This window comes from Moschus berezovskii, chromosome 4, assembly GCF_049115385.1.
Source record: "Moschus berezovskii isolate FMDL1 chromosome 4, NW_MosBer_1.0, whole genome shotgun sequence".
Lineage (NCBI taxonomy): Eukaryota > Metazoa > Chordata > Mammalia > Artiodactyla > Moschidae > Moschus > Moschus berezovskii.
This window is the reverse complement of record NC_142463.1, coordinates 43,613,303-43,629,893: the sequence shown is the minus strand read 5'-3', so window position 1 is coordinate 43,629,893 and position 16,591 is coordinate 43,613,303. Positions and strand designations below refer to the sequence as shown.

Below are 16,591 nucleotides of genomic sequence, written 5' to 3'. Positions count from 1 at the left end.
GTGCCATAAAATGAGAAATAGAAGTATTTCACATGGGTAAGAAAACAAATGTCAACTTCATTGGTTGAACTGGGGCATGAATTAATGGATTCTGAGAATTGCATTTCTCAGCTTAATTAGGATATCCATTTAGGCAGAATCTAGCTTTTGTGTCATTACTTCTGTCTTAACTGGGAGTCAGTTCACTTTGAAATGGAAAGGAAGGGTGAGAAATGGCCCATACAAGTTAGAAAATGATTTACCAAATTATGTTTTTGTTGGAGGTATTAATTATGTGAAAGTCAAATTTTGTGACTTTGTGATTTACGTGAAAGTGAAAGACTCAGTTTTGTCTGACTGCGACCCCATGGACTGTAGCCTGCCAGGCTTCTCTGTCCATGGAATTCTCCAGACCAGAATACTGGAAGGGGTATCCTGTCCCTTCTCCAAGGGATCTTCCCAACCCAGGAATTGAACTATAGTCTCTGGCATTGCAGGTGGGTTCTACCAGCTGAGCTACCAAGGAAGTCCCTAATTACATGCTGCTGCTGCTAAGTCACTTCAGTCGTGTCCGACTCTGTGTAACCCCATAGACGGAAGCCCACCAGGCTCCCCCGTCCCTGGGATTCTCCAGGCAAGAACACTGGAGTGGGTTGCCATTTCCTTCTCCAATGTGGGAAAGTGAAAAGTGAAAGTGAAGTCGCTCAGTCGTGTCCGACCCTTAGCGACCCCACGGACTGCAGCCTACCAGGCTCCTCCATCCATGGGATTTTCTAGGCAATAGTACTGGAGTGGCTTGTGGATTGCCTTCTCCCTAATTACATGCTGCTACTGCTGCTGCTAAGTCACTTCAGTCGTGTCCGACTCTGTGCGACCCCATGGACGGCAGCCCACCAGGCTCCGCCATCCCTGGGATTCTCCAGGCAAGAACACTGGAGTGGGTTGCCATCCCTAATTACATAGGTAGTGTTAAATCAGTAACATTAGTCCCTTTTGCTGCCTGTTGGAGAGGCTATGACCATTCTGGTGCACTTGAATGTGTAGTCTAAGCCTTGTGCTTGGAAAACATAAAGAATACTTGGTGATGATTATTCTGATGATACCTCCAGTTCATTGTGAATTTTTCAAAACTAGACCACCTAAAGTGATAAGAATTGCTCTGAACTGATCTTGGTTGTGGCTTTATTCCTTAAATAGCTGCATAAATGTTACTGGTATGGAAATGTGAAAAGTGAAGGGCTAGTTAATATTTAGGACTTTGTTATTTGGAGAACTGAGCTGGGAGAATGAGCAGTAGTTCGTTTGGACAGTATTGTTTACACCTTAACACTGTAATTGCAATCGCAGCTGCCTTCTCTTACAGATTTTAGGACCAAAAATGCTTCAATTGAAGAAATGGTTTTCATTTACCTAGAATGGAGATGTATAAAATGATCCAGTTGAACTTGGTTCTTGTTATTGCCCAGAATTTTGTCAGTTTGGGACTGAAGTTTTCTTCTTAGCTGATGAATAATGTCAGAAATTTTATTATGGGAACTTTTACATATTGAATTCCTTGTTTCACACCTTGGGTGTAATCACAGTTGTTGCTTTATTTGGCAGGCACACTGACAAATAGTGACAAATGTTAGATAAGCACATGTTTAGACATTCTGTCAATGCTCGGGATGCCAGAGGTTTGGAAATTATCTAACACATCAAAGAAAATGGTGGCTTCCTCTCCACCCCCAACTGCATTTCATAGCTGAAAATATTTAGGTTTACATGACTGTTGAATTAAACACAGGAACTTTTCTGTTTAGAGATAAAGTTGGTTTGTCTTCTCTGGAAATTGAACTTCCGGTGAAGCTTGCACATTTTTTTCCCCCAACAAAAAAGGAACACCTTTTCCTAAAAGCTACAGAAAATTTGATTTCAGCTTGATACTGTGTACTTGTTTATCAAGGCTTCACTTAGGTGCTACAGTTATAGTAACTTTAAAAGGCCATGGGAAGACTGGATTGGATAAATTCTGATAGAGGTGTTTATTGGTCAGTAATCATATGAAGAAAATCAACATACCCAGCCAGGTATATTGTGTGTGCTTCTGACCACTATTTTGTTCATAACAGTATCCATTGAAGATCGAGTGGCACTTTGTCACTGTATCAAGAAAATGCAGTAGACAAGTGTTTAACATTTGGATTGGTCCACACCCTGCTTATTTAACTTATATGCAGAGTACATCTTGAGGAACGCTGGGTTGGAAGAAGCACAAGCTGGAATCAAGATTGCCAGGAGAAATATCAATAAGCTCAGATATGCAGATGACACCACCCTTATGGCAGAAAGTGAAGAGGAACTAAAAAGGCTCTTGATGAAAGTGAAAGAGGAGAGTGAAAAGGTTGGCTTGAAGCTCAACATTCAGAAAACTAAGATCATGGCATCTGGTCCCATCACTTCATGGGAAATAGATGGAGAAACGAAACAGTGTCAGACTTTTTGGGGCTTAAATATCACTGCGGATGCTGACTGCAGCCATGAAATTAAAAGACGTTTACTCCTTGGAAGGAAAGTTATGACCAACCTAGACAGCATATTAAAAAGCAGAGACATTACTTTGCCAACCAAGGTCTGTCTAGTCAAGGCTATGGTTTTTCCCATGGTCATGTATGGATGTGAGAGTTGGACAGTGAAGAAAGCTGATCGCCGAAGAATTGATGCTTTTGAACTGTGGTGCTGGAGAAGACTCTTGAGAGTCCCTTGGACTGCGAGGAGATCCAACCAGTCTATTCTAAAGGAGATCAGTCCTGAGTGTTCACTGGAAAGACTGATGCTAAAGCTGAAACTCCAAAACTTTGGCCATCTCATGCGAAGAGTTGACTCACTGGAAAAGACTGATGCTGGGAGGGATTGGGGGCAGGAGGAGAAGGGGAAGACAGAGAATGAGATGGCTGGATGGCATCACCGACTCGATGGACATGAGTTTGAGTGAATTCCGGGAGTTAGTGATGGACAGGGAGGCCTGGCGTGCTGTGATTCATGGGGTCACAAAAAGACACAACTGAGCAACTGAATTGAACTGAACTGAACTGAACCCTCCACTCAGCCCTGCATTTTGAGTCAGAAAGTAGAGCTGCAAGTCACGACTGAAATGGAGAAGTGCTTTGGATGCTGTATAATGCTCAGTGAGAATAAAAATCATCTGAGAAGTTCTCTTTGGGAGAAAATGGACAGTTTATTAAGAGAAAATTACCATTGTACTATTGCTTGAAGAACTTAAATAATCAGCACCTCCTAATGACACCCAAACATGGATGTTCCTCCTTAGCTTTTTTTTCAGCAGCATCAATTTCTTGTTACTTAAAGTTATTAAACTTTTATCTGCAGATTTTTAGAGGAAAAATTTTGAGAAGTATCCGTAGCTGGAGAAATTATTGGCTAACTAACCTTTCTAGATATTTTTAATCTATTGCAAACACATGAAAAGTGGGTGTTTTAACAACAACCAAAAAGTCTCTATAGAGCCGTTCTGAAAGTTAACCTGCCACAGACCAGAGGGATCTAAAGGAAGTGTTTATAGGACTGCAAAGGAATCCAGTCATCCGCAGTTGCAGGAGAGGAAACAGGAAATTGTGGAAAAGAAGGCAAATGGTCTTTTCCCTCTGTGATGGAATAAGGTTAAGATTTCTTTTTATAAATGAAATCTTGTGACATCCAGTTTTCATCTTGAGATTTTTGGCTAGGGATGAGGGTCATGAGGTTCTTAGGAAAAACCATGTTAATGCAGGTTACGATCTTTCTGGTGAAAATCCAGGACCTATGAGAAACAGACTCCATGAGAATCTCGTAACAGCTTTTACAGTATTTTGTTGGGTCCAATTACCTGTGGGTAGTATTAAAATCTGAAATTGGAAAAGGGGAGATACGGACTCCACCTGACATTCTCTTGCCTAGGCAAGGCCAAGTTCCTTGTGGAAGAATTCTTCACAGTCGTGGAAATTGATAAGTGGCCTGAATTAATTTAAAGGGAACTTGTGGCATCATATAAGTGTATGTTTCTTAGAGATGTGATTGAAATCTCAGCCAAATTAAGAATGGTTTTGCCACTTTAAAAGGACCATCAACAAAATGTGGAACCAGTTACCATAGAATAAAGGAAAGGCATTTATGTTTCAGCAATTCATATAAGCAACACAGCTGAATAAAAATGGCCCTAATTCCTTTTTACTTAAGAAACAGCCATGTTTTTAACAAATCAGGTTAAGTTGGATGGAGTTATAGATATTTTAATTAAAGAGAGAACACACTGTTCTGGTTACTTTTCTATTTGAAAGGCATAATGTTTTTATTCATAGTTTTAAATACTTTCCAGTTTCCTTTAAATAATGGGCTTTCTCAGAAGTGTTACTTCCCGTGTGTGACCTACAGTGTGCCTTGTAAGATTTAGATAGCTGAGTAGGTAAGTTAGCAATCTTAGTGCCAGATTTGTCCTGGTGTCATTTAAGATTTTCCTGCTTTTTAGGTAGGTTCCTAAAGAACCAAGAATGCTCTAGAACTTTAGAAGTATGGAAATGCCAGTTTTTTATTATCTAGTAACAATAGGTTCAAAAGATTTTTATGGAATCACAGGTATTGTCAACTACAGTCAGAATCCCAATTGATAAAAAATTTGTTGTGCAGTCACTTGCATAGAGAAGAATTAGAGTAGTTGAAAGTTAGGCTCTAAAACCAGATTGTGCTATCAGGTTCTAATAGTATGACTTGGGTTTAGTTAACTTGTACCATAGTTTTCCCATCTCTGAAGTGGAGAGAACACCTGCCTTAAACTAGTCATGGTGAGACCTGAGTTACACCTCTTGAAAACTGCATGGACTAAGTACTATGTTAAAGGTTGTTGATCATTATTAACAATTCCTGTAAGAATGGGAGTAAAGGCAAAAATTGGCTTGTTATATAAACTTGTATTTCAAAGATCCATTGCTTTAGTTACTACTCTAACATCCATCCCCCTCTAGTCAATGCTGTGATAAAGCTTTTATTCACTTTATGATATTTATACAGTTTTGGTCTACATTGCTAGGAAAGGAGTTCCTGACTCATTTTACTGCATATTGCCCAGCTAGCTGCCTCCAGAAAAGAGCCAACCTACAGTACTCTTAGCCAGCTAATTTTTAATGTTTCTAATTTGATAAGGAGAAAATGGTACTTAATTTTTATTTCTTCGATAAAACAGGTAGGTATTTCATGCTTATTGGGTATTTATATGAATTTTGAGTTGCTCACTCAGTTCATTTTTGTTTGAAGTGTTGGTTCTTTTTTCATTGATCTGTAAGTTATCTTGGCATATCTTGAAAATATTTTTATCTAACTTGGGTGTGTTTTGCAAAGTTTTAATTGGAAATTTATTGTGTAGACTGTGATGTAAAAATATGACTTGTTTCTTTCCATCATCAGTTGGCCACCTGATTAAATTCCTAATCTTTTTTTTTTTTTTTTAGGGTGAAGAAGAGGACTTTCTAATCTCTATTCTAGAGAGTGATTCATTTGAGGGTTTACCTATTAGCCTTTCAAAAGGGTGGATAATGTGAATGTCCTTGAGTCCTGCAGGCTAGAAAGAAGAACAGGGTTTCTTCAGAAAGCTTGAGCAGTGATACTGGGACAGATGACAGCTACATCAGGGGGAAGAAAAAGAGCCTGATGGAGAAAACCAAGAATCGAGTAAGGGGTACTGACTAGAATAGAATGTGCCTAGCTTGGCATCTCTTTCACTGGTGTCTGGGCATTGGTGAGTTGCAGCTGTAGGCTATTCATGGAAGCTGAGAAATTGGGACAGGGTGGAGGGGAAAAGGCACTAAAGGGAAAGAATTAGATAACAACAGCTTGGCTTTCCTATTGCCTATAAGGAAGACAGAGGCCCAGGAAATGGAGTTTCTGGCTTCTGGTAAAGAGGGTCTTTTTAATGAATAATTGAAGGTAATGATCTTTACACACAAATTGGTAGAGATGCCTGTGAATTCACTGAGAATGAACTTGAACTTTATTTGTAGTATTTAGGTCCCAGAGAAGTAAGGAATTTGATAGTTTTAATAGAGTGGAGATTTCTGGGTTGGCTTTTGGGATGTATATCAGGAATGAGGATTTAAAGTATTGCTAATTTTCCTGAGGAATGAAAGCCTGGCTATATGAATATTGGTAAGCTCTACTAGGCTTGGTAAATGAGGCAATCTGATCTAGGAGTTTTACTTGTGTGTGGGCAGGAAGGAAGATTATAAAAACTATTTGGAGCAAGGGCAGAATGAGGTTACCTATCCTGTCATTCACAGAAAGAGGGCATTTTATCTGTCCTCTTTAAGTAGCCAAAGGCATGTTTAAATATGTTTTTGGTAGCTCAGCAGTAAACAATCCACCTGCAATGAAGGAGACTTGCAGGAGATATCGGTGTGATCCCTGGGTCAGGAAGATGCCCAGGAAGAGGAAATGCAGCCTACTCCAGTATTTCTGCCTGGGAGATCCCATGGACAGAGGAGCCTCGTGAGTAACAGTCAATGGGTTGGCAAGAGTCAGACACAACTAAACAACAACATGTATTGCAGTAGTGCTGTCAGTCAGTGGTAGGGTAGAATGGGGGTTGAGAATGAAGAGGATTACAAGCAAATGCAATTGTGTCAATAAACAGGAAGCAGGCATAGCTGGACTGCCTTCTAGAACAAGGAACAAGGTGGAGGCGGTGGCAGGAGACATCTTGTAATTTATATTGATAACCTACTCTGTCAATTGGACTCAGATTGCTGTGATCCCTGCCTTCAGGTTACTTACAGTCCAGTAGAGAAAAAGTGCATTGTACAAGGGGAGTGCTGAGGAGGCTTCTGCATCCTTAGAAGGAGACTTTTCTTTTAAGAAAACAATTGATGACTGCAATACCACCTGGGGCTTTAAGGGAAGGGACAGGGTGGTGGTGGTGGTGGTTTTGTTGCTAAGTCATGTCTGACTCTTTGCGACCTCATGAACTGTAGCCCGCCAGGCTCCTCTGTCCATGGGATTCTCCAGGCAAGAATACTGGAGCGGGTTGCCATTTCCTTCTCCAAGGGAAAAGATGTGGGTGGTTAAAAAGGAGACTGGGACCTGTGTGTTGAAGTGGGAGGGGAAGAGTGGCTAAAATGGCTATTAAGTAATCAAATGAAAGCAAATACAGGAACAGCAGGTACTGCAAGAAATAAAAGTTGGCTCTTACTCTCAAGAGGTGGCAGTTTGGACTGCTGCTGAGGTGGCAGCTTTGTCATGACCTATTGCAAATAGTCAAACAAGGGGCTCCACAGCCTGGTGCAGACAAGCCAGTGCTGAAGCTGCAGAGATGCAAGGAACCATGCAGTGGGCATGCTAAACAGCAGCTAAACAGAGTAGAACAGATACGTAAGGAAGAAGCTTAAGCTTTTCAAATAAAGCCTGGGAGGACTAACTACGTTATGGCAGGAAGCATGGATGAAGAGTTACACATGACCTAGCAGAACTTGTATCTCAGGCCCATGGGACATACTGATTAGACATAGATGCGGTCTATAGTAGCAACTTTATATACAGTTGACCCTTAAACAGTGTGATGATTAGGGGCATCGACTCCCCTGTGCAGCTGAAAATCTGCATATAACTTTTAGTTGGCCGCCTGTATCTGTGGCTCAGCATCCAACAATGGATCATGTAGTACTGTAGAATTTATTATTTTTAAAAATATGCATATAGGTGGACCCATACAGCTCAAACACATTATTCAGGTTCAACTATAAATGGTTGTTGAATGAGTGGTCCTCTGTACTGTTTGCCATTGCTAGTAAGAGTTTTGGTTTCTACTCTTGCCTTTCTCCTTTCTGGACAACATAGACAAGAAAGTTGCAAGAACCCAGACTGGAATTTCTAGGTCCACACAGCAGAGGATGTAATCTTTAGGCTCTGCAGAAGGCAAGATGAGGTATCTGGATTTGATGACAGCCAACTCTCAGTTCCTGAGATTCACCCTGAGCTGGCTTACCTGCCCTCTAGCTGCACCCAGATCTGACGGGAGCACCCAGAGGTGATGACCACTGGAGCAGGTGGCTGGGTAGACAGGACATGCCTTGCTGGTTGGAGGTACATCAGCTTTCCAAACTTCACACTTTGCCACTCAGAGCATGAGGGAGCCACACCCCATCTTTAACTGGTCCAGAGTCAACTTCTCACCACAGGAGAAGGTGAGTGGGCGAAGGGAACTTGAGGGGAAAATGGAAAGAGAGATGTGCTGAGGCAGTTCTTCCAGAGGGTCAGTTATGGGATCCTCATGTGAAGGGAGATAATCCATGTTTGAGGGTAAGTAGCCCTCATGGGTAGGAAGGTAGTCCACTGGGAGGATGGTCAAGGGGCTGGCTGGGTTTCCCGGCTTTGAGTCAGGGCCCTTGCTCCCGAGAACCTTGTACAGATCCACCCCTTGTCCTGTCTCTGCTGTGATAGCTCTCAGAGGTGGTGGGCTCGAGGCGCTGTACCCTGTGTCTTCCTCAGAGGGATAGTGACCTTGGACTCCTTGTCCCTTTTCTGACCAGCTGGGGTGATGGGGAGGTCTGAAGACTGGTGTCACTCGACAAAGGACTTCGTTGATAACCAGGGGCTCAGGTTCTTCAGGAGTGGGCCAGTCTGTCAGGAGCCTATCCAAGGCCAGCTGTGTCTTTTCCTGAGAAAGGGAAAGAAGAGGCTCATATGGCTATGTTGAGTAAGTAGCCTTGACAACCAACTTGGTCAGGGTTCCAAAAGGCCTCGCAGCCTGCACTGCCTAGTCAGCTTGAGGCAGAACACTGTGGGCCCTTAACTTTGGGAGGTAAGAGAGGCAGTTAACATTGTTGGTGAGCCGTGGACTCCTCTCAGGCCCCAGCAGTGAGTGAGTCACTGTCCCACTCAGCCATTAGCTAGACTGTTTCTGGTGAGTCAAACTATACCAGCTGCTTTTCCTCTAGCATAGAAGGCACAGTGGGTGCAGAGGAAAGGCTGAGCTTGCATTTGTCTGGGGAGGAGGCATGGAAGATTTTAAAAGGATGACACTAGAGCTGAATCCTGAGAGGTGTATAGTTTTTCCCAGGTAAGGAGCTGGTGGGGCAAGGAGGATTGGTCTACTCTGGAAGCTGCTAGTTCTTTCTTAGGACAGGCACACTAAGGCTTTAGAAAGAGGAGGTCACATGATGAAGGGACTTTTAAGGGATATTTAAGAGTTTGGGCTTCGATACAACTGCTGAAAGGTTTTTGGCAGGGTAATATCCTTGTCAGTTCTGCTCTTACGGAAGACTCCTCTGGAATAACTTATTTGAAAGAAGTTTTCATCCTTTCCTCACTATAGCTAATTTTGTCTGTTACTCTTCTTGCTCTGTCTTTCTCAACATCTAGTTGGTTATATCTCCTTTCCAAGCTTACTATTGATTCCTGAGTCCAAGTTTAAACACTTTATTAACATTTCTTTTTATAGGCGTTATTGGGCTCTCCCCATACTTGAAACTTTCTTTTATGCTGCTTGCTTGGAGAGCTCCAAAGCCCACTTTCAGGAAGCCCCTAGTGACTGTTTCCCACACTGTATTCCTACAACAGCAAAGAAGCCAGCTGTTAGGTTCTTGGCACAAGATGCTTTATACTCTTATTTGAAAAAAAAAAAAGGCAAAACCTGCCTCCCCACCCCAAAACATGTCTGTCAGCTGCAATCAGGGACCAGATCTTACAGGAAGAGGGTAATAAAAATGGCCTTTGTCTAGGGCAAACCCTGAGGACTAATCTCAGCTCTGAGAATCTACAGCTTGGGAAAACTCAATACACCTCTCTGACCTTTAAATCACTTATCTGTAAGATGCCAAGCTGTGTGAGGATGGTATGATCTATACTGGTCACTGATGTCCCCTCCCTTGCCTCGAGCATGGCAAGTGTCCCAAAAGTGAATAACAATGCTGTCTCAGGGCAGACTTCTACAAAGGGCCCTGAGCCGCCATAGGGTAGGTGTGTACTTTTTTTTTCCAGAAGCTGCTCTTTTCCTTTCGCTAAGCAAACTGGCCCTGGCACATTGGTCTGGCTTGGAACATGTCTGGCAGCTGCCAAAACGCTGTAACCACCGCCATGGAAGGGTCACAGAGAGTGAGGATCACCTTGTATTCATAAGGCAAGACTGCCTTTTGACAGTTCTGGCAGTACCAACAGAGACTGTACCTCAGAACTTTTACAGAGCAGGCTCCCTGGCTGACAAGTCCTGGGGTGAGGACTCTTGGACCAGTAATAACTCAGGTATATCACGGGAACTATTTTAAGCTTTTACAAGCTCAAAATGGATAACATCCCAGTATTCCCTTTATGCTTGGGCCTTTTCCTCTCGAGTTTTAAGACCATGTCTTTTTGGCCACATTTTAAGAAATGGTAGGGGGCTTACCCGGTGGCTCAGACGGTAAAGAATCAGCCTGCAATGCAGGAAACCTGGGTTCAATCCCTGGGTGGGGAAGATCCCCTGGAGAAGGAAATGGCAATATATTCTAGTATTCTTGCCTGGAGAATCCCATGGACAGAGGAGCCTGCGGGCTACAGTCCATGGGGTTGCAAAGGGTCAGACATGACTAAGCAACTGATAACTTTCACTTTCAGGGAAATGTAAAGTCTGAGAACTCAAAGCACATTTTGTTGGAGGTGAGAGACTATTGTTTCTGATGTCTGTCCCAGTCTGTCACCAGGAGAGCAGTTTGGGCCTTTAAAAATAGTCTACCCCTGCAAGGGTCAAGTGACATGGGGTTCTGAGGCTGCCACAAGGTGATGGCATGTTTAATTTTTTTTTTTTCTAATTTATTGGGCTTTTTTTGCAAAAGAAATATAGGGACATAGTCTTGCAAAAATTTTTGTTCTGTTCACAGAGAATTTGTAATAAAAATTAAGTGGCCTTCATGCCTTCAACCGCCTCCCCAAAGACAACCACCATTACCAATTCATATTTAGGCTTCCAGAAATATCCTGTGTACATGTTGGAGAGTGTGTGTGTATAATCACCTTCCTTTTATACAAATGAGAATCCACTTTAGACAATTATTACAAACTGCTTTTTTTCACCTTTAAATATACTAGAGACTTAGATACATACAGATCTCAGTTTTGTTTTTAGTACTTTCATAACCTCTTGCTGTACAGATATACCCAAATGTTTAACCTGGCCCCCTGGTGGCAGGTTACATTATGTAATGTTTGGCTTCTATTTATAACGCTGCAATGAAAATACTCATACTGTACAACTTTGGGCATGTGTGTGGCAATTTCTGTTATTGTTTCCCTGTGTTACTTTCTCTAACCCTTTATCTCAGCACCTCTTCTAAGCTTTTTATGGGCTCTTCAGTGGCTCTGTATGCTTCTGTGTCTCCTCACACCCAGGCAGTGGCAAACAGAGACCATGACACCAAAGCCGCCAGCGTGGGAGCCAGGTGTCCGTGACTGACCCAGAGCTGCTCCCCACTGTGCTATTTCAGGCTTTCAGGACATGGGACTATGGCATCTCGGCACTGGAAGAGAGAGACCTTAGAGCTCAGCTTATTTCAACTCCTGGTACCTGAATCCCCTCTAACACTAGCAGTGGCATCCTTATTGAGTACATTCCCATAGGTCATTACAGTATTGCCTCCAAGTGAGGGTCCAGTGTGGGAACACCTCTTGAATTAGTCTTTTCAGCTCAGAGGCGCTGACTGCTGGAAACAGCTCCCTCACCCTGTGCTGAAGATCTTTTAGAACATTTAAAAGTATAATGGCAGACAGCACATCCTACTTATATGTGAACCCAGGATCCACCTACTAGTTGACTAACACTGGACAAGTTCCTGAGTCCTCTGTGCCTCAGCTTCCTTATTTGAGAAATGGGGACAATAACATTATAACTTCATAGAGCTGTTGTACAGGTTAGATGTTAATACATGAAAAATTTTTTACAGTGCCTGGCATAGCAAATGTACATTATATTTTATATATAAACATGCTGCTGCTGCTGCTAAGTCGCTTCAGTTGTGTCCGACTTTGTGCGATCCCATAGACTGCAGTACACCAGGTTCCCCTGTCCCTGGGATTCTCCAGGCAAGAACACTGGAGTGGGTTGCCATTTCCTTGTCCAATGCGTGAAAAGTGAAAGTGAAGTCGCTCAGTCGTGTCCGACTCTTAGTGACCCCACGGACCGCAGCCTACCAGGCTCCTCCGTCCATGGGATTTTCTAGGCAAGAGTACTGGAGTGGGGTGCCATTGCCTTCTCTGATATATAAACATATTATTGTGTAATATTGTTATATATCATAATATTGTATATAATTATGTCATAAATACTCAAATATACATCATATACATGCATACATATATTATTGTTATACTGTTCTTGCTGTTGTAACTTAACAGGGACAAAACTCCTCAATAGAGAAAGAAGACTTCAAGAATAAATCTTCCTGGGAAGAAAATGAATGATCTTTGCCTTGTATGATCCATGTGCTTTACATGGCATCTGACTTAGTCTTCACAACAATATATATGAGAGATATTGTCAATTCCTATTGTATGGAGGATGAAACTAGGGCTCATGTCATCAGACAAGCTCCTCAGGGATCACTGACATAGTAAGTGGCCTTATTTCAAAGGCATTAAACTGTGGTGACTTAAATTCCTACCGAGGCAGACACAGCTGGGACCAGCTCTTTCCCTGAGGAGCAGCTGGTACCACTGTCTTTTGGCCTGAGGAAGGCTGTGGATGAGAGAATGCATGGGTGACTGAAGAGGAAGCGTCTTGGAGGAACCGGGCTCTAAGACGTGAGAGCGTGGGGCTGCTAAGGCCCCAGGCGATGGGACGAACATGGGCTACCCCCGACCCCCTTTATTCCCCTTCAGTGCATATTCTGGCTCCACATTCAGATGCCTTCAACTTCAAGGTCCTTGGCCAGAGACCTCTTACCCGCTGTGAGGTGCTTTCCCCTCCTGGGACTGTGTAGCAGCAGGTCCCTGCATGTCCTCTGCTCCCAGCACTCTCCTGTGCTAGCTGAGCAACCTCTCCTGCCTTAAAACCTTTTCCTTGCACAATGGAATGACTTACTGGCTTCCTGCCAAGACCAAAATAGTCTGGGCTGTATCTGTTCTGAGCTCACAAAGGACTGGGAGCATCACAGTAAAAGCTTCAGTGCTCTTGAATTTGGATGAGCCAGTGCTCACCAAATACACTTGCTTTTTAAATCTTTTTTTGAAGTAAGCTGAGGTGAGGCGGGGAACATAATGCATAGATAGGAATGGAAAATTTTGGGGTTTTAGTCTTGGTCATAAGCTTCAGGGGCTTCCCAGGTGGCTCAGTGATAAGAGAATCTGCCTGACAATGCAGGAGATGCAGTTCGATCCCTGGGTTGGAAAGATTCCCCAGAGTCGGAAATTTCCAACATTCCTGCCTAGAAAATCCCATGGACAGAGGAGCCTGGCAGGCTGCAGTCCATGGAGTTGCAGAAAGTTGGACACGACTGAATGAGCTTGCAGGCATAAGCTTCAGAAAATTACTGTGCAAGGGGGTGATGACTCTGATGGTAACCTGGTATGATAAGCAGCTTATTCACAGGATCTAAGCACCTAGATTTCCCTGTAACTACAATGGGAGACTTAGATGTACCGATCACCAAAACCCCATCACCAGACTGGCCACCACGGCTTTACACCTTACCTCCACTATAGGATATTTCTTGGCCCAAGTGCTATTTGCTGGATCTGGAATTTCCTTGCTACACCACTGAGGTCTGAGGGCCAAAAGGAGAACAAATACCCTGCAGGTAAAGACAACATAACATCTGGTTAAGTGTGCACACTGTGGCATGGGAACACAGGTTCTTAGTGAAGTGATTTCAGTGCAGGATTATGCAAATGAATAAAATGTAAATACTGCAGGAGAAAGATGTTGCCTCACCTAAGGCTGGACTAGTTTTCTGTGCAGTCTGGACAGATGATAAAGCTCGTGCTACAACCACTTAGGGTTTGCTAAATAAACTATGGAACTTTCCCTCAGTATGATCTTTAGCTATCACTGAGCAGCCAAGTACTCATTCAACAGACATTGACTGAATCCCTAATGTATGACCAGCACAGTGCCACATGCTGCGTGGATAAAACAGCAAATAAGAGGACATGGTTAATACCCTTGGGGAGATTACTGTTTAGTAAATTAGAATGTTTATAAAGAGCTTGTAATGGCAAATAAACTTTTTTGCTAAAAGTAAATGAGTAAAACAGGATACAAGTGGTATAAACAGCTTGGACATAACCAAGCTTTTTTAAAAAAAAAAGCCAAGAAAAAAATACCATATGGAAATATCCAACAGTAGTTGTTTTTGGTGATCAGAGGGTCTTTTATTTCTTGCCACATCTCTGGGTTTTTGAAGATACTTTACGATGAGTTTATGATGTGGAATAAAAAAAAATCCAAAAGTTTCTTACATGCACATGACTTAACTGTTTTGGCTTTTTTTTTTTTTTTTAATTCAAGAGCAATATGAAGCAGTTTTAAAGACGTGGCTTTAATAAACTTTATTTAATAAGAAAAGTGAGCTGCTGCCATGTATTTAGCCCTTTGAAATGAGATGAGGCCATATGACTAGGTTTATGTTTTTGTTTTTTTCCCCAAAGAAACGTGAACAAAGGATCCTGTGGCCTAGTATAGGTAATGCAGATGAGGAAAGTACCCAAAGGATTGTGGGCCAATAAAATGGAAGACAACTGGATCCCTAAATGGCTGTGTGGAGCAAAGCTGATGACCAATCGGGATGACACACCTTAGAATTATTATACAGGAGAAAAATAAGCTATTCTATTAAAGCCACTATATTTGGAGGTTCTTTTTTTTTCTTTAACAGCAGATGCCTCCACCCTAACTGATACTGTTTCCCTCAGGAGGATGCATGGGATTCTAGTTGACTCTCTGAGTTCAACTTTTTCAAAGTCTACCTAAAAAGAGCTCTGCTTTGAAATATGTATCACATATGAGAGAGCTTTAATAAACGGAAAGCCTTTCAAATAAGTTCAATGGCCAGTAGAAAATGATTTTAAGGGAGCTTTAGTTTGACCTCTTCTACTTTATACAACATCTGAAGAAAACTATTGAATAATTCATTTTAAAAATTCTCCATACCAAATGGTACATGTTTAAAGTAATTTTAGAAACTATAGTTAAACAGAACTAAGATCACCTATGATTCTATCCCCCATTATAACCACCATTAATATTTTAGTGTATATCCTTGGGGAGGAGTATATTAACTGCCATCCAGTACACGTTTTCCCCTATTTCTTGGAAGGGAACCCTGCTTTACTGGGACAACAAGGAGCCCAGCTAAACGGTCACAGTTTTAAGCATCTCTTGCCTCATCAAGTTCTGGCCAATGAGATTTAACGAAAAGTATCACGTGTGACTTCTTCACATGAAGGCTCCTGAAGAGGTAGGTATGGGCACTTCCCTTCTCCCTGGAGTTGTAGAATGCAGGCATGATGGCCACAGTTCCTGCAGCCGTTGGGTCATGAGATGAACTTGAGGATAGAAGCCCATGTCAGGACAGTGCAGCAGAAAAAGGAGCCTAGGTCCCTGATGACTAGGGAGCTCCTACACCAGTCGTTACCTGAGTTTACTTCCTTTACCTGAGTGAGACGCTTAGCTCATCTGTCATATTATTTGGGCTTTTTAAGTTATATACAACCAAATTTAATGCTCACTAATACATCTTACATGTCTGTGTGCATGTGTATATGCGCTATTTTTTTTTAAAAATGAAAGTACATTTTGTTTTACAACCTGCTCTTTAAAATCCCATATAGCAAATATTCATATGATTTACTTTTCTTCTACATCTTTAATGAATGCATAATCTATACTATATGGCATAAAATATATTGTGATTTATTTATCCAGTTCCATGTTTTCAGGCATTTAGTTTGCTTCAAATTGTTCTCCTTTTATGAACAATACTTCAGTGAATATATTTGCCACTAAATATTTGTATATACCTATGATATACTTAGAATAAATTTCTAGTTAAAAATTGCTAGGGGAAAGGTTTAATATTTTAAAAAGTTAAACATATACTGTCACTCTAAAAAGCTGAATATAGATAGTCTGCTACCAGCAATGTATGAGAAAACCATTTTTTTGACCCATAGCAGCAACAACTATTATATGAAAAAAACAAACAACTTTTACCAAAGTTGGCAACGAACTTACTTTTGTCGGAAGCAACGCATTGAGAGAATGCCCACCATGATGACAGCCATGCAGATACTTGGTGCCACAAATGCGCTCCAATTGACTTTACCTGCAGCAAAAAGTGAGCAAACGCTGTGACTGGGTTTAGAATGAGTTTAGAAATGTCCTCAATGAATATTTCTAAATACTGACTGTGGGATCTCCCCAGTGGTCCACTGGCTTGCAGACCATGCTTCCAATGCAGGGGGCCCAGGTTTGATCACTGGTCAGGGTACTAGATGCTGCAACTAAGTTCACATGCCACAACTAAAGATCTTGCATGCTGCAATTAGGACCCAGCATAGCTAAGTAAATGAGTAAATAAATAAATACTGACAGTTGTGTGAACTCCCTGGGCTTTACAGCTCCTGC

General features: G+C 42.0%; 1 protein-coding gene across 3 annotated transcripts in view; it reads right to left on the bottom strand.

Annotated features, from left to right (window-relative positions):
- Positions 1 to 8,116: 8,116 nt before the first annotated feature.
- The window catches only part of IL12RB2 (interleukin 12 receptor subunit beta 2), a 78,975-nt gene continuing 70,500 nt past the window's right edge, over positions 8,117 to 16,591 (bottom strand). For all 3 annotated transcript variants that reach the window (XM_088835374.1, XM_055401489.2, XM_088835375.1), the window contains 3 exons: positions 16,199 to 16,289; positions 13,658 to 13,757; positions 8,117 to 8,656 (listed from right to left, as the gene is read on the bottom strand). In XM_088835374.1, the coding sequence (XP_088691500.1) occupies positions 8,117 to 8,656; positions 13,658 to 13,757; positions 16,199 to 16,289 (731 nt within the window). The remainder of the gene's footprint in view (positions 8,657 to 13,657; positions 13,758 to 16,198; positions 16,290 to 16,591) is intronic.